This window comes from Eptatretus burgeri, chromosome 1 (assembly GCF_056783735.1).
Source record: "Eptatretus burgeri isolate ZD-2024b chromosome 1, Ebu_testis_v1, whole genome shotgun sequence".
Taxonomy (NCBI): Eukaryota; Metazoa; Chordata; class Myxini; order Myxiniformes; family Myxinidae; genus Eptatretus; species Eptatretus burgeri.
In genome coordinates, this window is record NC_140961.1 from 145,129,856 (window position 1) to 145,155,142 (window position 25,287).

At 35.4% G+C, this 25,287-nt stretch overlaps 2 protein-coding genes across 2 annotated transcripts in view; one reads left to right on the plus strand and one right to left on the minus strand.

Annotated features, from left to right (window-relative positions):
* LOC147035685 (equilibrative nucleoside transporter 1-like) overlaps positions 1-1,948 on the plus strand; it is a 45,065-nt gene extending 43,117 nt beyond the window's left edge. The window contains exon 7 of the mRNA XM_085846830.1: positions 631-1,948. Within this exon, the coding sequence (XP_085702956.1) occupies positions 631-742 (112 nt within the window). The 3' untranslated portion in view covers positions 743-1,948. The remainder of the gene's footprint in view (positions 1-630) is intronic.
* The window catches only part of LOC147035686 (uncharacterized), a 61,097-nt gene that overhangs the window by 19,017 nt on the left and 16,793 nt on the right, over positions 1-25,287 (minus strand). Inside the window, 1 exon segment of the mRNA XM_085846664.1 lies at positions 21,857-21,886. Within this exon segment, the coding sequence (XP_085702790.1) occupies positions 21,857-21,886 (30 nt within the window).

Consider the following 25,287-nt stretch of genomic DNA (forward strand, 5'->3'; position numbering starts at 1 on the left):
ACCACTCATGGCGATCCCCATTGTCGATTTGTTGGAAAATATGTCTGAAATGGAAGTGGACCGTCTTCCACGGTGCTTTGTCAGAGTTTACTGACCATGGTCTTTTAGACTTGTAGGCCTACATAAGACCGTAGTCATCTCTATTTTTGCCCGCATGTATGAAACTTTGCGGGAGGAAGCTTTTCCCCAAATTTATAGCAACTAAGGATGGAGATGAGGTTGCTAAAAAGAAGGGGGCAAATAACATAGCTGTAGATTGGCATTGACATCCTGGGTAGATCTACGCTTCTCAAGTCGGTCCTCTTTGTGTTGTGCTCAAACTGCTTGCAATATCCCATCGGTTAGCACGGGAGTGCAAGAGTATTCTCATCCCCTCATCAACTAGCATAGATCTATAATAAGTGCTATCACTCCCATGGTATTCACTTTGTCTCCACTGCACCAGCAATAAGGATAGTCCTTCCAGACTCGGGGTCATCACAATGTCCGCCTGGATGTTTTGCCGCACTCATATTTCCCTCTGGCAGTTTTTCCCCTTGACTATACGAATTTTTTTGTCTTTCATGTTTCATTGAAGTGCATTGAGTGAAACGAGTTAATAATTTAATTTCTTGTGTTATATTTTCACAGAATGGCACTGCCCAAGAATGCAAAAACAGCTGGAAGTCTCATGGTGTTTTTTATATCCATTGGTTGTATCAATGGTGCTGCACTTTCCTTCCTCATTCGTTGGATTATCTGACATCACAATTGAACTTCATGTCATGTCTTTCATTGTTATAGCTTGCTCATAAATCAAATGCAAGGCAAAGACAATTATAGTTGACATTGCTATATATTTCCATTCGTTACTCTTTGGTCATGAGTAGACAATGGACAATATGGAAAATGGAATTTGAATTTGGGTTCCTCAAATGATGTGTCAGGTGTTCAGATGGGAGCAAAAAAGATCTAACGCTTGTTTATTTATTGATGAATCTTTATTTATAAATGAACACATATGAAATAACTTTGATATCATGGAACCACATGTGAGGTTATATTGTGTTTTATGTTGTACTTCTCGTCTTATTATCAAATTTATATGGTGATATGTATGTTTTGAGTCATTTATTTTAAATTCTCAGTTAGAGTGTGCTGCATATAACTGCACCACACTTTATTTGCTATCTGTGTCACCCCCAGCTGATGTTCCTGTGGGGATAAATAATGAAAAAAAATGAAAGTTGAGAAAATACAAGGCTCTTTTAGAAATTCAGAAGAAATTTTATTGGTTTCAGAGAGTAAGAGAGAGTGAGAGTGAGGGTGAGAGTGAGAGTGAGAGTGAGAGTGAGAGTGAGAGTGAGAGTGAGAGTGAGAGATTTTGAAACCAATGAGATAAAAAAAAAGATTGAAGGTATTACATAATATAAATCGATCTCAATGCACTGAGGAGGAAAACAATGAATTAACTTGAGGGGAAGCACTCGGTAGAGTGCAAAACCTCCACCACCAATACTGCTAGGTCACTCAAGCGAACCTGATATCCTATTCATTGAATTTGACAACAGTGCTTACAGAGTTATAGTTTGCAACTTTCCCTTTTACTTTTAACTTTTACATACTCAATTCATTCGTCATAACTAGATTCCTTGAGACAGAAATTGATTTTACTTGGGTATATCCACCTGAAGTTCAAAAATCAGCTGCAATTATAATTTTGGCATGTTTTTTTTTTTGGAAATCACTTATAACATGTAGAAATGCCAATAAAATCGAAATTTTGTTGAAAAAAAAGTTGCAAAAAAATTTTTTTTGCTCTAACAATTGGAAATTAAAAAGTTTTCTTACTCTGTCAGAATTTTTCTCACAAATAAACGAGTTATTGTCTCAAATGTAAAAAGAAAACTAACACTAAAAATATCTTGTATGTTAAAAGTAAAAATAATAGGGTCTTACAAAAGGGATGTGTTCAGTGTGTGGCTCTAAAAAGAGTAAATTCATCTCCAAACAAAAACGTGGGGGAGATATACAAAAGTTTTTTTTACCAGAAAGTAAATTTACAAGAACTGGAATACAGTGGAATTAAATCTACCAGGGTATTCCTTCTGTGGTCCAGGAACAAACTTGGATTAATGATAAGATGAGGCTAACAATCCTAAACCTCGTTCTAAACCTAAATACAGGGTTGATGAAGTCCCTAAACCCAAGCCCACCTCCTTCAAATTCCCTGCTTTCCTTCCTGAAAGTCCCTGTAATGTCCAACTTCTATTCCCCATGTTCCCCGTCCCATCCCTCTCCCTTCCACAGATCTCCAAATGTCTCTGTTCCCCACTATTTTGTCCTTCCCACTCCCTCCCCTCCTGTCTCATGCCCCCCTTGATGTGCGTTGTGTGTTAGCTCTCATATGAGCCTCGACAAGGTATACAAAAAAAAAAGTGTGTATGAAGCATGATATTGTTTCTGGAAAGAGCATGACATTGGAAGAAAAACATGAAGTGGATCGAGAAATGTTGTATAATTTGTCTTTGATACAAAATCCAACCAAGAGAGAAAAAGTTGATAGTTTCATCATGAAGAAGATGATCAGTGCTCAATTGAAACTTGGGCTTGGAAATTCAAAAAAACTTATAGGCTCTAATGATGTCATTAAGATTGAAGAGCAATTAGCTGATGAACTACATAAACCAATGATCACAAAGTTTAATAGAAGGAAGATTTATTCCAAATAAGTTGATTATCTCTTGTCCGCTGACTTCATTGAACTCAATAATGATAAGGGGTACAAGTATGCTTTAACGGTTATTGATTTGAGCAGTAGATATGCGTGGGCTCTTACTTTGAAAAACAAGAGGTGATACTCTTATGTTAGCCTTCCAACAGATATTTACTAAAAGCAAGAGAAAACCTATAAAATTGTGGACTGATGAGGGTACGGAGTTCTACAACAAAACATTTAGGAATTTTCTTAAAGATAACGGCATTACATTATGCAGCACCTTTAATGAAGGAAAAGCAGTTGCTATTGAACATTTTAATTACACTTTAAAAGAGAGACTGCATAAACAATTCACTCAACTCGGTTCTCAACAATGGTTATCTTTAATTCTGGACATTGTAGATAATACAAGGATACAATTCATACTTCAACAAAATCGAAGCCATCAGAACCATTTGCAAAATTAGAATATGAAAAAGTAATTAACGTCAGAATATACAGGTGGAAATCTCATTTTGAAAAAGGTTATACTAAGCGATGGACAAAGTAACTTTTTTTAAATTGTTGATGTAATGGATACAGTTACTTGGTCCTACAATTATACGATTTTATAGGAGATTTTAGGTTCATTTTATTCACAGGAATTACAAAAGACAAAGATAATGAATTGAAAAAAAAAATTCAAAAATTGACCACCCCTTTTTTTGATTCCACCCACACAAACCACACCCATGCAAACCACACCCATGCAATCCACACCATTACAATCCACACCCACACAAGCCACACCCACACAAGCCACACCCATGCAAGGCACACCCACACAAGCCACACCCATGCAAACCACACTCACAAACCACATCAACATCCATCATATCCACATCCATCATACAGTAATTAGTTTATCAGTTCCCCACGCACAATGTGTTTATTTAATTTTAAAATAATCACTCCGCCCCCCTTCTTTGTCTCCACCCACACAAGCCACACCCATGCAAGGCACACCCACACAAGACACACCCACAAACCACATCAACATCCATCATATCCACATCCATCATACAGTAATTAGTTTATTAGTTCCCACATACGTGTTTATTTAATTTTAAAATAATCACTATGCTCCCTTCTTTGTCTCCACCCACACAAGCCACACCCATGCAATCCACACCCACACAAGCCACACTCATGCAAGCCACACTCATGAAAGCCACACCCATTCAGCCCACCCCACCCTTCCCCACCCACACAAGCAACACCTACATCCACAAGCAACACCCATGCAAGCCAACCCACCATTAATCACACCCATTCATCCCCACCACCCTTCCCCACCCACACAAGGCACACCCACCCAAGCCACAACCACACAAGCCACACCCATGCAAGGCACACTCCACAAGCCACACCCATGCAAGCCACACCCACACACCACATCAACATCCATCATATCCACATCCATCATGCAGAGATTAGTTTATTACTTCCCCACACACGTGTTTATTTAATTAAAAAATTATCACTCTGCCCCCTTCTTTGTATCCACTCACACAAGCCACACCCATGCAATACACACCCACACAAGCCACACCCATGCAAGCCACACCCATGCAAGCCACACCCATTCAGCCCACCCCACCCTTCCCCACCCACACAAGCCACACCTACACACACAAGCCACACCCATGCAAGGCAACCCACCATTAATCACACCCATTCATCCCCACCACCCTTCCCCACCCACACAAGGCACATCCACATAAACCACACCCACACAAGCCACACCCATGCAAGCCACACCCACGATTCATCACACCCATTCATCCCACCCCCACTCTGCCCTACCCACATAAGCCACATTCACACAAGCCACACCCAAACAAGCCATACCCATGCAAGCCACACTCAGCCTTCCCCACACACACGGGGAGGGGAGGGGTGGGATGAAGGGGTGTGGTGGGTCAATGGGGGAGCGGTCGTCATTTTCTTCATTTCTGTTCCTCACAATTTTTTGGGATTTTTCAAAAAAATTCAACGTCCCGTTGCTAGGCAAGGGTGGTGTCCACAGCAACGGTGCTCAAAAGCTTAGAACGAGATCCAGGTAAGTAGGGTTGAATATACTGATTCTGGCTCACTTTTCCCCATGTAAATGAATGGGGGATTTTCAGCGATTCATTTTTTCCCCCTAAAAAGTAAACCCCCTTTTTATCCCAAGGTATATTTATTTGTCTCCCCTTTTAACCCAGGGACACTTTTTTCAAACAACCAATGCAATAAGTTAAAGATTTGTTCAAGTAGTAAAGTAGTAATGTGATTTGTTAAAGGTGATTCTAAAGAAATATCTGAAACATGTAAGCCCAGGGACACTCTTTTTCAAATAACCAATGCATATTGTTTCGCTCACTCATTGAGCCTGTAAAGATTTGTTCATTCTCAAATTCCTTCAATAGTTTAATTTTCTTTGCACAATAATCCCCATCTAAAATATTTAAAAACAAAACATTTGAATCTTTATATTTTTTAAGATACCCCTTTTGTGGCATGACGAAATGATAAACTTCTCTTAATGCTCTTGTTTGACCACCTCCTGAGCCAAATATCATTTTGAGATTGTAGTAAATTGTTTTTTCATTGTTTTATTTACCTTTGTTTTAGTTATTCTTTCAATAAGACTTGTTTGATATTTTTCGCATTCATTATGTTTTCCATTTACATACCAAGACTGAGATTTTCTCCACTCTTTAGTTTGATTATTACTTGGTTTGACCATTTATATATTGTGAAAAACCACGGCGGTCGCCCTTAAAAAACCCTAACCCATCTTCCCATTGTTAAAAACACAATCTATTTTATACACTCTATCATACAATATCCATATGGAACACAATCTATTCCATTATCTAAAATAAATCTCTTATCATCAAAGGCTCCTCATGCCTTTTTATTTACTTCTTCACCACATATGTTATGTTTATAACTTCTTATTGTATTAATATTCCTTTATTCTTCTTTCTTATTCATCAAACAATTATAATAATTTCTAAAAGTTATTGATTTCTTTCTTACATATTTCTTTATTCCCTTTAACCTCTTATCAATCTGATCACCATACTTATAAGCATATGCCTTTGCTCTCAATCCAATAAACTCACCTCATTACTTTTCCACCCAACTCATCTTGAAACTTACCGAAAACCTTATCATTCTTTTTGGAAAAATAACTCACTCTTCTCACTAAAATTAGTTGTATGATATAGTCCAATATTTTTCTTCATATCTTTATAAACATCATCAGTTTTTATATCTAGGATAAAACTATCAGTGTCCATATACAACAATGAAACATTTTCACCATACTCTTTCTTTAAGTCATGATACAAGTAATCATACATCAATATCTTTGATAAATCAAGAACTGCTGTTCCAATATAAATTGGTTTATCCATTACAATACTTTCCTTTTCCATATGAATAGCAGAAAAGTTCTCTGAAAAAACCTCTTCTCTCTCAAAACTTGGATTATTTATCAATCTAGAAGCTTCTTTCCAAGATGTTGCAAATCTAATGTTTTGCCTGTTTCTAACATTCTCCATTGTCTTTCCAAAGACAGCATTATTCATCAATTTATAGAAATCCCCTTCAAATTTTACTTTTGTATTTGTTCTCCTTTCTGTATTGAATTTAACATACTTTTTTATCCAAGGACTTTGTTTAAATTTTTAAACTCCATGAATTTTAGCTACTCTCAATCCTTCTCTCAAAACTGTTTTAAGCTTCTCTGATGCAAAACATATCCCTCTTTATCATAAAATGTTGTTAATAACTTTCTGTTGATTTGCCTTTAATATTAAAATTTTATGATAATCACTGAACCATTCTTTCTTTGGGGGTTCTTTCTCACATGCAAAAGGAAGGTCTTTATGCTTATTATGAAGATCACTCGATTACCTCAAATCAACTTCAAAAATAATAACCTTATTCTTCCTCATTCAATTCCTCTTGAGAAGAAATAACAATATTCATCATAGCCTTTTCATAATCCATTTCTTCCACCCACTCTAATTTACCATAAGGCAGAGATTGAGACATTGACCATCCATACAAATTATGAGCATCAAAATACATCAAATAAGTACTATCTTTTTCACTATCATAATTTGGAAGATATTTATTATTTGCTTTAGCATATCTTTTTGAACATACTTGTGATATTCCACCTCTCTTCGACTTCTCAATCATCAAACGCATCTCCACATCACTGATTAAATCTATATCTTATTTTGTCATTTTCAACATTGCACTCCAAGCTAAACCAGGAGCTGTGAAATAGTGAGCAGGATCTAATCTATGACAATTTTTATTCTGACAGAGTGATCTAAAAGCTTAAAACACATCAGCTAACAATAAAACATCTGTTTTTCGATACAAATCATGTAATTCTCCAAGGTTCTTTATCTTAAATATTTTCCAAATTTCTTGTGCGTGTTTATATTCCTTATCACTGATCTCTTCTTCATAAAGGTTATTATAGAAACTTTCTTTTGAAGGAAGTTGTGTTTCTTTAAATCTAATAAACGAATCCATATAATCATAAGGATAAATTCCCTTACTTGTAAGAATTTTCTCTTTACTTTGAATTTCCTCCCTCGTTAGAATTTCCTCTTTAATCAGAATTTCATTTTTTAATCAGAATTTCCTCTTAGTTTGAATTTTATTTATAAATAGAATTTAATCTTCAGTTCGAATTTCTTCATTAATTTCCTCATTAATTAGAATTTCCTTTTTACTTTGAAATCTCTCTTTAATTTGAATTTCCTCTTTAGTAAGAATTTCCTCTTTTGGAAAGAATGAATTAAGATTTGGAAAAGACCCCGTGGAGCTTAGATTTGATGCAAGTTAGGCAAGTGGTGTTCCCATAAACTTGTAAGAATCTAGAAACCTAATACTAGTTAAAGGTTTTGTGAATATCATTTTTGTAAATTAAATATACTTTTGACTTGTGTTTGTTACAGCAGAAATATTCCCTGGTGTTTTTCAAAGTTCATTTATAAATAGATGTGTATCTTATTTGGCGCTGTTGTGAAGAAAGACTGGAATAAAAGAAGGAAAATTATAATTAAGATTACAACAGGTATGAGCGGGACCTCTATATTTACCAGTAAGATGACAATGATCCCTAACTTTAGATTTCTCAGTTTTCCCCTCACAAATATGACAGATATTGTTCTTTCTACATTCTAATTTTTCTTCTTCAGTTAATTTCATTGGTTCATTTGTTTCTTTCATTAATTTAGTTAGTCTTATACAATCCTTTTCTAATCGTTTGACAAACTCTTGTGAAGCTTTTTTTCCACTATAATGTTCAAGTTTATTATACTTTTCTCCAACAGATGATTTGATATAATAACAGAAACCACAAGGAATATGTTTTTGATATTTATTTGTATCTGATTCTTTTGGATTAGGAGAAGCAGTATTTATCTTTTTTTAGGATACATTCAAAATCAGCATATATCACAAATGGGTGCATGACAGATTTATTATAATCATCAAAAGAAATCTTTTCACCAGGTTTCGGCATTGTAATTACAGCTGATTTATGATTACTACAACATTTTGAATGTTGTTCTAATCGTTCTTTTGTATGAAATGAATTAAGACATCGCTTACAAGGATATATTTTGTTTGCTGTTCTGAATACCTGAGAAGAGATTAATCTTGATAAATTATTGATGTATGTGTAATGTGAATTCTTTCCAACACTAAAATATAAAAGATCAATGTGTGTTTCTTCATTTCTCCCTGGATTCTTTAATACCTGAACTTTGTTCTCTCCAGTTAATCCATATACATTAATGGAAAGATTATTCTTTTTCTCAAATTTAGGAATATCTGTTAGTGGCATTGGGAATTTAAAATCTTTAATGTCCAAGGTATTCTCATATTTCATATATTGTTTTATTCTTTCTGAATTACATTTTGGTGGATGTAAGTGAGCAAGAACAGACCAGAGAAAACATTTATTATCATTGTTCTTAATATTAACAACTGCCTTCTTTAGTTTTATTTCTTTTGGTAATTCAATATATGAAGAAGCTTTAAGGGGGTTTGATTTTAGAATGTGTATATCTAAAAAGATGATTTTTTAAATAGTAAATCCACTTCCTACCACTGTATTATCAACATCCTCCTCTTGTCTTGATAGTTCTTCATAAACCCCACTATTCAAAAAATCTTGAAATGATGTTATAAAATAAAGATCTGTTCTCGTATAAGGAGTTTGTTCTTCATCTTGTCTTTTCATATTCATTTTCACTCCTATATAAAACTTTAAAGTTTTCATTTCTTTTAATGTCTTTCTAATAACCTTTTCAACATCAGGTTTCACTATTTCAATTGATTCAGCTATTGATGATGGACTGGGTTCTCCAAATTGAAAAATCCTTATTTTTATATGCCCTTTAAATGCCCCATCAGTGTTTTCAATATAATAGTCTCCCTTTACTTTAAACTCATTTTTCTTGTGTTTTTGTGATTGAAGATGTCTATTATAACTACTCTTCAAAACATCCTTTGAGCAGATATCACAATGTTTTCTTTCCAACTCAAGAGGAGATATTTGATGAAATAGATTAAATGTGTGTTTGTCGGTTCGAAGGTGTTTTTTATAATGTTTATATTCATGATTACAATCATCGCAGTATGTTGTATTCACCATATTTATATAACAAAACTTTCCTTAAACTAAAATTTTCTTGATGAAAATTTCGTTTAATTTATAGGTGAATCTGTGCTTAAAACCATTTTATTCTCCAACTTTTTTCACTTAATAAATGCAATGTTTCAAGACACAAAGGACAAGTTTCAATCAATCTCTTCATTTGTAAAAGATACTGAGAAATATGTCAAGGATGTAAAATTGAACAAAGATAATTATAACAACTATTGGAGAAAAACAGTTATGGTAAATAATATGAGTTCTTCAATTTCCTTCAGTGGAAGGGCTTTTAGTATAGCTGGTAGAACATCAATTAAAGTATCTCGAACAAAAGTTTCTCCTCTCCTTCTGGTAATATATTCAAAACTAGAAAAAGCAATGAAACAAGAAAAAGTATCACAAAACAAAAACCTCATGGATGAAGCTTTCGAAAGAAAAGATAAGACCATCTGTAATATGCAAGGAGAAATTTGTATTTTTTTCAACAACCCTAAATATGTAAATCCTGATGAAATAAAGGATGTTAACATATCAGGTGAAATGACATTTCGTTCAATAGTAGTTAAGGATCATTTTAAAATTACCTTTAATATAAAAAATATTGTAGTTGAATCTGGTTATGAAAAAAAGTATTTAGATATCGATGGTAATATTATTAAATATGAGTCAATATGCAACTGAAAGTAAAGATGAATTTCAGTTTAATCCTGATTCTCCACATGACAAATTTGAGAATTGTCCTGCGTGTGAAAGACGGGGATTAAACACAGAGTCAAAAGCCTATAAACAATGTATAGTCTGTGATTATCTTCTAATTAATGATAATAAAAAATTTAAAAAGGAAAATAATTCTTTTAGATTTACACCAAAAATGAATTACTTTACAAGATTGATTAGAGAAATGAATGTAAAGTATGAGGGTGATAACACACCTTTCCTTACAAGGGAAGAAACTGAACGTATTAGAGAAATGTTCAAAGGATTGTTGTTATATATTATTCAGGAATGTGATTTTCCAGGAAATATCAACACAAGATATTGCATAAATAAAATAATGGATTATCTTGAAATTAAACCTGAACTTAGGATAAAATATCATTTCAAAAAAAAGCCAATAATAAATTAAATAACCTGTTTTCCAAATATATAAATGAATGATTTTTTACCCATTTGGGAAAATAAGATAAAATTTAACAATCATAAAAATCTTCCAAATTCATTAAGATGTCTCATAGTTGGTTCAAGCGGATGTGGAAAAACCTGCTTACTTTTGAACATGCTCCTGACTCCCAACTTTTTAGATTATGATAATTTAATAATTTTCACAAAGTCGAGTTTTCAACCAGAGTATCAACTACTCTCACAAGGTTTTAATGCTGGTCTTCAAAAAGAAGATATAATCGGTTAATTTAAACTTCAAAAAAACCGAAATGATAATAACATTGAAGATATAATTCAACTATTTTGTGAGACACAGAGATGTAAAAAGAAATCAAAACCGATAACTTTTATTCTTCCTGATAATACGGATGATATACCCTCTCCCCAAGATTTGGATAAATCAAAAAAGAACCTCGTTATCTTTGATGATTGTGTTAATGAGAGAAACCAAACGGTAATGGACAGCTACTACACAAGAGGGAGACATTCTTCTTGTAATTGTATTTATCTTAGTCAATTGTACTTTCAACTTCCTTGTCGTTCCATCACAAACAATGCTAATACTTTTATTTTATTCAATTTAAATTCAACAGATGTAAATAATTTTTGGAGAGATAATTGTTCTACATTATGTAGTAAAAAGGAATTTTGGGATTACATGAAGCACACGACTGAAAAATATAAATATATTGTTGTGAAACAAGATAAGATATTTTGGGATATATTTTTTGTTTTATAAACAATTACATATTTTAATGACAACTATAATTATAAATCTTGTGGGTAAATCTGCTTTTGGAAAAAAACTTTCAGAAATCAAGGTTCTTGTCGAGTACAAATGAGAACATTGCAAATTTACTTAAAAAACACCCCGTGATACGCATTGTATCAACAACAACGAGAGCAATAAGACCTGGAGAAGTAAAAGGTGAAGATTATCACTATATTTCAGTGGAGGAACATATGCGATTGAGGAATGAAGGTCAAATATTTGAGGAGGTTTCTCTTGGTACAACAAAATATTCACATTGTAAGAGTGAGTTAAGGAAACTAAAATCTGGTGGTCTTGGGATATTAGAAAGTAATCCAGAAGGAACGAGACAAATTATTAAACATCTGAGCGGAGTGAAGATTTTGTCATTCGGTTTTGATGTTGATGAAGAAACTCAACGCAAACGTATGAAAAGCAGAGATGCAAGTATTATTGAAGAAGAAATTAGAACTCGTATTAATGTTAATAAAGAATTTGATGAAATATTTAAAGAAAAGGATTTATTTGAACACATCGACCTGGATGTTGAAGAAAAGGAAAATTTCCCTGTTGATCTTTACAATTCATTAAATGATATTTTCCAACAAATAAATGTATGTGAAAGAAAGAACAAGAAGATTTATGGAACATCAAGAGTTGTATTCAAAAGTTGTAAAACAATAGGAAGACATAAAGAAGAAACGCAGACAGAAACTAACGGGCGAAGAAGCATTTGAAAGAAAACAAGAGAAATTTTTTGAACCACTTTTAAAAACTTCCCAAGAAAAAATGAAAGATGTTTCCACAGTTCCCACAGTAGAATATACTCCTAAAAAAGTTCAAATGTTAAAAGATTTTGATCAAATGATGGAGGAAGAATTAGAGCATTTAGGAGAATTAGAATATGATGATGAAGGTATATTTCAACAACTGGAAGAGATTAATCGACCCCCTGATTATATTGTGAATGCTCTTCAAAATAATGAATATTCATCGGATTCAAAAACCAAAGCAGGACTCATTCCAACAGAACAACCAGTAATATTTCATCTTGTTCAAGAAAAGGTATTGATATTTAATGATGAACTAAAGTTCTTGAATTCTGCTCAAACCCCTGTTAAACTAATTCCGAGATTAATGTTTCTTCTCACAAAAGATGGAAGACAAGGTTCAACTTTGAGGGATGAATCAAAGTATATTGATTAACCATTGGATATGAAAAATAATGATGATAGAGTAGATATTGATCTGCTGAACACTCTTAATTATAGGGTTAGTATTTCTGGTAAAAGTCGAAAAATGAGAAGGAGAAACACATTATTCAGGCTTTAAGTATCCTTGGTTCAGGTGTTAGTTTTCTTCCAAATGACTGATCACAATTAGTTAAAAGACGTATTGTTGTTAGGTAGTAAGAAGGCTGGAAATAACAATTGTTTTAATGAAGCATCAGCCATTTTAGACCAGTTGATGAGCATGAAAATAATTAATAAATCTCAATATAAATGCATTTTATCTCATATTTAATAAGATGAGAAGCACAATCCTGATTTTTAATTTCACAACAAGCGACCACACATCTTCATTCTCATACCCAATACAACTTGACCCAACAAAAGAATATGAGGCCTCTTTATTGTCCATGGAAACTTATAATACCTTATTTAATATAACTGATAAAAATGACAAGTTTAGTTATAATCCCGGAAGTGGATACAAAACGATAGCAGTCTCACCCGGAGCATATGAGATTTCCCAAATATCTTGCGAAATTGCTCGTCTTATGAAAGAACAGGGTGATGAACCAAAAAATATTGTTATAGACATTCAAAAACAGACTTCAAAATCAACGATTAAACTTAAAAATAACTACAAGGTTTATTTGACAATTGATGATTCATTTCGAGAGTTATTGGGTTTCTCCTCAAAAAAGATTGAAACTAATGGGACGTTTTAGAGTAAATTTTAGGATAACCGACCAAGATAATTGTATGATTTATTTTAATGGGGAAGTTATATCCATCAGAATTCACCTACGTGAAGTTTTCCAAGAATTAAATACGATGGTTATTGTGAGGAAACACAAGTTGGGAAAATAGAAAATAATTACAGGGGATGGGATGTTCCTTTCGCCATACTACAAGGGTGAAGGTATGTATCTTGGTAGAGGATACGATAAACCTAAGAGACAAAGGGGTGTTGGACATCAATTTAGAGGAGATGGGATAATTGATACTCTAATGGGTATCAGTTCAACGATTCTTAAACATAAAGACCAAATTGGTTCAACTTCTTCTGCTGTGGGAAATGTAGCAGGTGCTGAAAAGAGCATAAAAGATGCCCAGAGGAATCTCATAAATTACAAGCAATTAAAGAAATTAAGAAAGGCAAAACTCAGTTGTCCCCCCAAGAATGACAGAAAATAATTCAAATACTTGGGTCAGGGTTTCAAAAGTTTTAACATCTTTTTTCCACAATAAATACAAGTATGGAAGCAATTTATAGTATCTATGATTTGGATAATACCATTATCATCTCAAACTCCACAAAAAAAAGAAGATTACTTCAAGGTAAATGCAATAACTGGAACAGACTGGAATGCAAATTGTACAAAAAGTTTTGAAATAAATAATCAACAAACCTATTTGAATCGATCCGAAAGTTTCTTGTTGTGTAAATTTAAATTCACTAAGGCTGGGAATAACACAAACGCTACACTCATAAATGATTTCTTCTGGAAAATGTTTGCTAGTGTGCGTTTGTACATTGGAACACAAGAAGTTGAAGCGGTTGATTATGTTTCTGCTGTATCTGAAATGATGAAATTTACACTCTATGCATTCAGTGATAGAATGGGAAAATGGGTCTGTCGAAGGTTTTATTCCTGATATGTCAATGGGAACAACCACAGACCCTGGATATACTCAAAAGAAAGGAGCGTATAATGATGATTCAAAAGCAGTTAATAGTTTTACTGTGGCAGTTCCTCTTAAAGGTATATTTCGATTTTGTGATCATGATAAAGTTCTGTGTGGTCTTAAAATTAGATTTAAACTCCAAAGGAATGATAATGAAAATAGATTGCTTTTTGGTTTTGGTAGTGCTTTTGGTGAGCAGAATATATTTGTAATTGATGAAATGAGTTGATATATTAGTGAATATACTCCTAATCTGAAAACAGAAGAGATGTTGAATAGAAGACTTAACTCAAAGAAACCACTCGGTGTATCATACCTCAAAAGATGTCAACACGTTAAACTCAACCAAACCACTTACATGTGGAATTTGGGTGTTCTGGAAGGAAAGCCACGATATCTGTGGATCATTTTTCAAAAGCCAGATGGTGATACTGCAACTGATAAGAATAATGCATTGAGTGATAATGCTCAGGTGAAACAACTTCGCGTTTCTCTAGATGGAACATTTTATCCACGAGATAGATTGGAAATTAATTGGGGAAAAAAATGATTTTGCTGAAACATACAAGTGCACAAAAGCATACAATTAGATAATGGTCTGAACCTACCTGTCAAGTTTCATCAAAATCGGATGATTCCTCTGGCCTCCAGAGCTGTCCATTATATACAAACAAACACAAACCGGTAGGTGACATGGGTGGTCGCTACATAATTGCATACTAGTCATAAAGTTTTTCACGGATCGGGCTGAAATTTTTTGACAAAGAGGGTGATTATAGTGCGCATAAAAGCCTGGAAGCCGATTTTTGATTTTCGAAATTTTTTTTTTTTTTAGGATTTTTCAAAAATTTCAAAGTCCCATTGCTAGGCAACGGTGGTGTCCATAGCAACGGTGCTCAAAAGCCTAGAACTGGATCCTGGTATGAACCGACCTGTCAAGTTTCAACAAAATCGGTTGACTCCTCTGGCCTCCAGAGCTGTCCATTACAAACACGCAAACATACATACGGACAGACGGAAAAAGTGAAAATAAGGGTACTCTGGCGATCTCCCAACATACAGACAGATGGAAAAAGTGAAAATAAGGGTACTCTATCGACCAACCAACAAGCCGGTAGGCGACAATGGTGGTCGCTACATAATTGCATACTTATCAAACAGTTTTTGAAGGATCGGGATGAACATTTTTGACAAAGACGGTGATTATAGTGCGCATAAAAGACTGGAAGCCGATTTTTGATTTTGGAAAAAATAATTTTTTTAGGATTTTCCAAAAAATTCAAAGTCCCGTTGCTCGGCAACAGTGATGTACATAGCAACGGTGCTCAAAAGCCAAGAACTGGATCCTAGTATGAACCTATCTGTCAAGATTCATCAAAATCGGTTGACTCCTCTGGCCACCAGAGCTGTCCATTACAAACACGCAAACATACATACAGACAGACGGAAAAAGTGAAAATAAGGGTACTCCAGCTGCCACCCAACATACAGACAGATGGAAAAACTGAAAATAAGGGTACTCTATCGACCAACCAACAAGCCGGTAGGCGACAATGGTGGTCGCTACATAATTGCATACTTGTCAAACAGTTTTTGAAGGATCGCGATGAACATTTTTGACAAAGATGGTGATTATAGTGCACATAAAAGACTGGAAGCCGATTTTTTTTTTGGAAAAAACAATTTTTTTAGGATTTTCCAAAAATTTCAGTCCCGTTGCTCGGCAACAGTGATGTACATAGCAACGGTGCTCAAAAGCGTACAACCAGATACATGTCTGAACCGACCTGTCAAGTTTCATCAAAATCGGTTGAATCCTCTGGCCTCCAGAGCTGTCCATTACATACAAACAAACATACAAGCCGGTAGGTGACATGGGTGGTCGCTACATAATTGCATAATAGTCATAGTTTTTGATGGGTCAGGCTGAAATTCTTCGACAAAGAGGTTGATTATAGTGCACATAAAAGCCTGCAAGCTGATTTTTTATTTTGGAAAAAATAATTTTTTTAGGATTTTCCAAAAATTTCAAAGTCCAATTGCTCGGAAATGGTGGTGTCCATAGCAACGGTGCTCAAAAGCCTAGAACTGAATCCTGGTATGAACCGACCTGTCAAGTTTCATCAAAATCGGTTGACTCCTCTGGCCTCCAGAGCTGTCCATTACAAACATGCAAACATACATACAGACAGATGGAAAAAGTGAAAATAAGGGTACTCTATCGACCACCTAACAAGCCAGTAGGCGACAAGGGTGGTCGCTACATAATTGCATACGAGACATACAGTTTTTGACGGATTGGGCTGAACAATTTTGACAAAGACGTTCATTATAGTGCGCATAAAATCCTGGAAGCCGATTATTGATTTTCGAAAAAATTTTTTTTTAGGATTTTTCAAAAATTTCAAAGTCCCATTGCTCGACAACGGTGGTGTCCATAGCAACGTTGCTCAAAAGCATACAGCTCGATCCTGGTATGAACCTACCTGTCAAGTAACATCGAAAACGGTTGATTCCTCTGGCCTGCAGGGCTGTCCATTCCATAAAAACAAACATAAAAACATCGAGACAGACGGAAAAAGTGAAAATAAGGGTACTCGAGCGACCACCCAACAAGCCGGTAGGCGACAAGGGTGGTCGCTACATAATTGCATACGAGACATACATTTTTTGACGGATCGGGCTGAAATTTTTGACAAAGACGTTGATTATAGCGCGCATAAAAGCCTGGAAGGTGATTTTTGATTTTCGAAAAAATATATTTTTTTGGATTTTTCAAAAATTTCAAAGTTCCGTTGCGAGGCAACAGTGATGTCCATAGCAACGTTGCTCAAAAGCCTTCAACTGGATACTGGTCTGAACCGACCCATCAAGTTTCATCAAAATCGGTTGAATCCTCTGGCCTCCAGAGCTGTCCATTACATACAAACAAACATAAAAACCTACATACAGACAGACGGGAAAAGTGAAAATAAGGGCATTCGAACAACCACAAAACTTGCATACAGACAGATGGAAAAAGTGAAAATAAGGGTACTCTCGCGACCACCCAACAAACATACACAAAAACATACAGACAGATGGAAAAGTCCGAATAAGTGTACTCTCGCGACCACCAATACATATTTATCGATATACTGTATATTTAAATATATATACATATATATATATATATATATATATATATATATATATTTAAATATATATACATATATATATACATATATATATATATATATATATATATATATATATATATATATGTGTATATTATCCCTGTGTCGTAAGAGGCGACCAGGGTTGCGTCAGGAAGGGCATCCAGCGTAAAACGTGCCAAATCACTATGCGGATCATACAGATGATCCGCTGTGGCGACCCCTAACGGGAGCAGCTGAAAGAAGAAGAAGATATATATATATATATATATATATATATATATATATATATATGTATATATATATGTATATATGTATATATATATGTATATATATGTATATATATGTATATATATATGTATATATATGTATATATATATGTATGTATATATATGTATATATATGTATATATATATATATATATATATATATATATATGTATATATACACAAGCCGGAAGGCGACATGGGTGGTCGCGACATAATTGCATACTCGTAAAACAGTTTTTGACGGATCGGCCTGAAAATTTTTGTCAAAGAGAATGATTAGAGTGGGCATAAAAGCCTGGATGCAGATTTTAGATTTTCGAAAAAATAATTTTTTTATGATTTTTCAAAAATTTAAAAGTCCTGTTGCTAGGCAACGGTGATGTCCATAGCAACAGTACTCAAAAGCATAGAACTAAATTCTGGTATGAACCTACTGTCAAGTTTCATAAAAATCGCTTGAATCCTCTGGCCTCCAGAGCTGTCCATTACATAAAAAACAAACATACCAGCCGATAGGTGACATGGATGGTCGCTTCATAATTTTATAATAGTCATACAGTGTTTGACGGATCGGGGTGAAATTTTTTGAAAAATTGTTTGATTATAGTGCACTTAAAAGCCTGGAAGCCGATTTTCGATTTTCGAAAAAATATATATATTTTTAGGATTTTTCAAATATTTAAAAGTCCCCTTGTGAGGTAACGGTGGTGTCCATAGCAACGCTGCTCAAAAAGCATAAAACTAGATCCTGGTATGAACCTACCTGTCAAGTTTCATCAAAATCGGTTGTCTCCTCTGGCCTCAATCGCTGTGAATTACATATAAACATACAAACATACAAACATACAAACATACAGACAGACAGAAAAAGTGAAAATAAGGGTTCTCCAGCGATAGCCCAACAAGCGGGTCGGCGACATGGGTGGTCGCTACATAATTCCATCATAGTCATACAGTTTTTGACGGATCGGGCTGAAAAATTTGGCAAAGAGGTTGATTATAGTTCATATAAAAGCATGGAAGCCGATTTTTGATCTTCGAAAAAAAATTTTTTTTGAGGGTTTTCCAAATATTTCAAAGTCCCGTTGCTAGGCAACGGTGGTGTCCATAGCAACGGTGCTCAAAATCATAGAAGTAGATCCTCGTATGAACCTACCTGTCAAGTTTCATCAAAATCGGTTGCCTCCTCTGGCCTCCAGAGCTGTCCATGACATACAAACAAACATACAAGCTGGCAGGCGACATGGGTGGTCGCTACATAATTGCATACTAGTCATACAGTTTTTGATGGATCTGGCTGAAAATGCTTGACAAAGAGGTTGATTATAGTACGCATAAAATCCTGGAAGCCGATTTTTGATTTTCTAAAAAATTAATTTTTTATGATTTTTCAAATTTTCAAAGTCCCGTTGCAAGGCAACGGTAGTGTCCATAGCAACGGAGCTCAAAAACATAGAACTAGATCCTGGTATCAACATACCTGTCAAGTTTCATCAAAATCGGTTGACTGCTCTGGCCTTCAGAGCTGTTCATTACATACAAACATACAAACAAGCCGGTCGGGGACATGGGTGTTCGCTACATAATTGCATACTAGTCATGCAGTTTTTGACGAATCGGGCTGAAAACTTTTGACAAAGAGTTTTATTATAGTGCGCATCAAAACCTGGAAGCCGATTTTTGATTTTCGAAAAAATATATTTTTTAGGATTTTATTTTCTTCTCTTCTCTTCTTTTTTTTCATACTCCTCTCTCCTCTCACCCCGTCATCGCATCCTTCCCTCCCATGGTAGAGCAACATTTGGTGAGGCATAGCTCTACCCACCTCCCCCCTCCCCTTCTTAGCTCTTTCTTCCTGTCTCTTCTCTCTCCCCTCCCACTCTCTTATCTTCCTTTCTCTCCCTCCCCTCCTTCCTCTCTCAGGCCTCCTCCTTAATGCTCCCCATCAGCAAAGCGACGGGTTGTATTTGCTGGTCCAAAATATGAGTACAAGAGCTCTATCCTTTCAACTTCTGGTTGAAAACATGTAATTCCTTCAACTTCTGGTTGAGAATGATGAATTTCGGCAATTTTATGCTACAATTTCTGGTGGAGCTTCAAATGCAGGTTGACAGCCAAATTATTACCTCCACCACCGAAGGTGAAAGAGGTTATGTTTTCCCCCATTCTTTCTGTTTGTTTGTCTGTCTGTTTGTTTCTCTGTGTGTATATCTCAAAAAGGTGTGGACGGATTTGGATGTAATTTTGTGTACAGGTTCGGTGTGTGACACGAACGAAGTGATTAGATTTTGGTGAAGATCCAGGTCCAGATCTGGCTAGTAGAATTTAAAAAATCATTCTTTACTATTGAGAGATTGGGCCAACAACGATATATAGCATGATATCTCAAAATGTTGTGTGCAGATTTGGACGAAACTTGGTGGACATGTTGGGTGTGTGACGAGAAATAATTGTTTCAATTTTGGTGAAGCCAGCTGTTTTAATGAGCAATTAAACTGATACTTATTTTAATTCAAACAGAGTAAAACATTTCAATGTCAAATAATGCAGCTGGAGCATGAGAGAATACAACACTTTGTATTCTCTTGCAAAAGTGAAGCTTCAGAGGGAGAAGGTTTTAGTAAGCAAGCAGTAAAGATAAAGATGATGTCATAAGCTGTGCATGTGTACACAAGACATGCTTCAGATTTCACGACTTGGTAAAAAGCATTTTGTGGGCTTCATTTATTTAAACTGCTGACAATTCCTTAATGTTTTTTTCTTTAGTGAAAGGTCCAAACAGATGTAATAAATAAAAAATAACTTCTCCAGACCAAAAAGACCCTGAAGACCCAAAATACTCCAAAGACCAAAAAGATCCCAAGGACCTAAAAGACCTAAAAGACCCAAAAGACCCACAAAACTCAAAAGACCCAAAAGTCACCGAAGACACAAAAAGACGCTGACGACTCTGAAGACCCCAAAGCCCCAGAGACCAAAAAAGACGCTGAAGAACATAAAAGATCTGAAGACCCAAAAGTCCCAAAAGAGCCAGAAGTCCCAAAAGACCTCAAAGACCCCAAAAGATGCAAAATACCCAAAAGACCCTTTTGACCCCTTAGAGCTTAACACCATTTAGACCACTTACACCCTTCAGATAGATTTGACAGCTGAGACCCTTGACCACTTAGAACTTCCTTTATCACAAATGAAATTTCAAATAAATATAATGTCACCAATATTACAAATAAATTTGCAGAAAAAAATGGTTTGTATTACGATTGGGGTAAATCATGCAAACACAGCAAATGTGTGACGTCGATCACTGCAATGACATGTGAAAAGTCAAGTATAGTAGGTTGATCCAAGCTAGTCCAATATATGTATAACACTCATTCTAACCATTGGCTGACTGACACTAACTCACTGACTGATAGTAAAGATCGGTACCTTCTAGGTGATGTAGAAAGCTGATGTTTTGTGTGTCAATGGACATCGAAGCTGTTACACAAGGAACAACAAATCACACCCATTTAAGGCATAAAGTTATTTTGGGGATCAAATTTAAATTTGATACATCCTTAACCTGAATGTTGATTATAAGGAATAGAATAAGGAATATTTTAGTCTTAATTAAGCTTAGTTTGAAGTAAATCAGATAATTTTGACGAAGTTATGAGCGAAAAACGATTTTGATCTTTTTGTGACCTTGACCTTTGATCTAATTGGACCCAAAAGTTAATGGGGTCGTCCAAGGTTCATTGCCCACCTGTAGATTAAATTTGATAGTGTTTGCTAAAGCCCTTTTGCTGTAAAGTTGCTAACAGACAGACAGACAAACAAACAAACAGACAAACAAACCAGATGATTACAATATCCCGCTCCCTCCCTCTGGGGGGCGGGATGAATATCACAAAACCGTCGGAAATTATCTGGAAATGAAAATATAAATAAATGAAGAAAAAGAAGAAAAAAAATCAAATGCATGTGAGTGACCTGAGACAATGGGGAAGCATGGTTCGTTATTGCTTACAATGTGTAAGCATACCCCACTACTATATATATATATATATATATATATATATATATATATATATATATATATATATATATATATATATATATATATATATATATATAGCAAAACATGTGGAGTGTGGCGAGTACTCCCCCGATTTCCATTGGACATAGTCAGACACCAAAGCCTCACCTCCAATCTCGATGTCTCGGCCCCGTGACTCTGTCAAACAGACAAAGATAACATGGTCAACATCAGTTAAACGTCAAACAGAGCCACCTGTGCAGATTTCGGGCTCATTTGCCCTCATCAGGACAGCATACTAATAAATATCTAACCAATGATGACCACATTCGTTGATTAAATATCAGACGCACCTCCTGACTCTTATGGTGATAATCTGCAATGAAAAACTGTCCGTCTGCCACCCAGAGGATTGTTCCCACTAATGCGGATTAATGTGAGGTAAGGTGGGCAGCTCTCTTGTGATTGGGCAGTGTAGTGATAGTGAAGGTGTGCCTGACTTGGTGTGGTGTTCGTGTGTGTAGTGTAAAAGCCGTGAAGAATATGAAAGTATGAGTCAAAAAGTCAACAAGATAAAGAATGTCGAAATGTGAAGAAGAAAGCTGAAGAGAAAAATCAGAAAAAGGGTTGGAAACAAGCATCTGAAGCGAGGTTGGAACAAGTAAGAGAGTGTGTGAAGAAGTGTATATCTCTTCATCTGTCTCCCACAATGTGTACAGATCTGCTCACCTCGATCAGTGCGAATCTCTGGTGTCTATCCCCGTGTCTCACCCTTTATTTCCTTACCCCCACCCCTCGTTGCATGCATTGAGGTCCCCTATTGGTGCAGGGCTAGTGGAAGGCAGTCGGAGCCCCCCCCCCCCCTGTTTGGATTGGCTTGGTCCCATTCCTCTGCCCAGCAACGGAGGCCAATTGGTGATGCAGGGGCCTTTGCAGGGTTATTTTTTCCATGAAGTGTAGAGAAGCTAGATCCTTATGCTCACCTGTAAGGTTTGATGGATTGTTTCCTCTTGGGGGAGTTTGATTATGAGGTTCCTCGACAACCTCCGCCTCACACCAATCATGCCAAATTCTCCACTATAATGAAAAGTGAAGGACATGGGACGTCATTATGTGTGCGTGTGTGTGTGTGTGTGTGTGTGTGTGTGTGTGTGTGTGTGTGTGTGTGTGTGTGTGTGTGTGTGTGTGCGTGCTGCTCGCATGAAATGTTTAGAGTCCAGAATGTAAAGAGGAAAAGAACAAGGTCTTATGGCAACTTATGTTTGCAATGCATATCTATCCACATGAATGTGATATATTCCTAATTGCTAAATATATTTCTAAGACATAACTAGCTTTAAACTATGTGAATGCGCTTTGGCCTTTCTGGGTCTCACAACCATCACAATATAATAGGCTATTGGCGTCTGCATGTCTGACCCACCCTGAAACATAGAAATACTCTTTGGAGAGAAAAAAATATAAAGTAAAAGTTGCTTCAAGTTAATCCAAACCTATTGGGAAATTATAATATTTTCAATAGGACAGAAAAAAATAGAACATGAAAAATAGAACAAACAGATCGCTGCCTCAATCACTCCCGATTATTTTTTTCTGTTTCGAAATGTGGCGCAATATCTTTGTTGGAAAGAAATATGATAGTTTTTGAAATTTGACACTCCTTTCACATCAATCTAAATAATAATACGCTGCTTTCGTCCATCCTTTTGTGTTTAACATTTCTTCCACCCACAAAAGACATCATTTGGCCATGATATTGGTGTTATGCGAAGCCAAAGACTTCTTTGAAGCGGTCATATTCACATTTACCATGCCCTCCCTATAAATTTTCCCTTCAGTGATCTCGAAAATAATTGGTGGTTGAATTCAGTGACCTGGTATGTGAATCCTCTTCAAATTTCAAGTCAATCGGATGAAATTTGAGTATTTTAGAAATACCACCTTAGTTGATTACCTTGGGGCCCCATTGAACGTTTGGTCTGTGTTGACCTCAAAAAATTGCCCCATTGAATTCAGTGAACTGAAATATAAATCCTCTTCAAATTTCAAGTCAATCGGATGAAAATTGAGGATTTTAGAAATACCACCTTAATGGTTGATCTTTGGACTACATTGACCTTTTGTTCTATGTTGACCTTAAATATAATTGCCTTGTTGATTTCAGTGACCAGAAATATAAATCCTCTTCAAATTTCAAGTCAATCGGATGAAAATTCAGGATTTTAGAAATGCCACGTTCGTTGTTGACCTTGGGCCTATGTTGACGTTTTGGACTATGTTGACCTCAAAAATAATTTGTGGTTGAATCAGTGACCTGGTATGAAAATCTTCTTCAAATTTCAAGTCAATCGGATGAAAATTGAGGATTTTAGAAATCTTACCTAAGTTGTTGACCTTTGGCCTATGTTGCCCGTTTGGTCTATGTTGACTGAAAAAAAAAACTTCATGAGTTGAATTCAGTGACCTGAGCTATAAATCCTCTTCAAATTTCAATTCAATTGGATGAAAATTGAGGATTTTCGAAATACCAACTTAGTTGTTGACCTTGGGCTTGTGTTGACCTTTTGGTCCATGATGACTGTGGGGGAAAAATTTATATTAATGTATTTTAAATTGTAACAAATGGAGTTTCAGAAATGTAACTTTTATGCTGCAAATTGAATTGGCTGTCATTTCTGGCCAAAAGACTTTTGCCATAAATGATAAGAAATGTGTTGTTCTGGAGCAGAGTGACCGAGCTGATAAATGAACCTTTGCTTAGAAAATGTACGAAGTGGCTTTTTGTCTAAAGGACACGTCTACAGTCTGGGTGAATATCCCCCAACCTCTCTCTCATGGAAGTATAAATGTTTTGAAAGGCACATTGTTCTCAGGACGAGCACGTGAGGAAGTATAGTTTCTCAGTGGCTCGTACTCCTTGGAACTGACCAAGTACCAAGTTAGAATAAAACTCTCTGATGTAATGTAGAAGTGAATTGAATCGGGTTGGTCTAACTGTTAACTAAAGTAAGAATAAATGAAATAGAACCAAATAATATTGCAAACAAATGGGGATTTTTAAGTTCATTGTACAAGGGTGAGAAGTGTATGGTGTTTAATTAGGAAATAAATTGTTTCACAAGGAAGGACTTGTGTGGACATCAGTTTTATCAGTGCCTGGTGTAGGATTTTATAATCAAATCGGACAAGCGTTAAACTCTGTCTGAAGTCAAATAGGATTCCACAATCGGCCAGTTGGAATCCTTCAGGAGGACAACGATCACAACAAGGTGGGTTAAAAAAATCCACATCATATATCTGTAAAATCCACATCATATATTCAGTCGAGAGGGTGCGCCACAAACACCAAGGAACAAGGAACAAGGAACAGGAAGTTCTCTCCACATCCAGTGGGAAGAAAAAGGAAAAAATCTATAAAATAATTGGCTGGTTGAATTCAGTTAACCTGAAACATAAATCGTTTTCAAATTTCAAGTTAATCATGTGAAAATTGAAAATTTTAGAAATCCAGCCGATATTGACGTTTTGGCGTACATTTTATTATAAATTGTTGATATGACACAAATTTCTACTTGGAATGTCATGGTTTGCCACAAAAT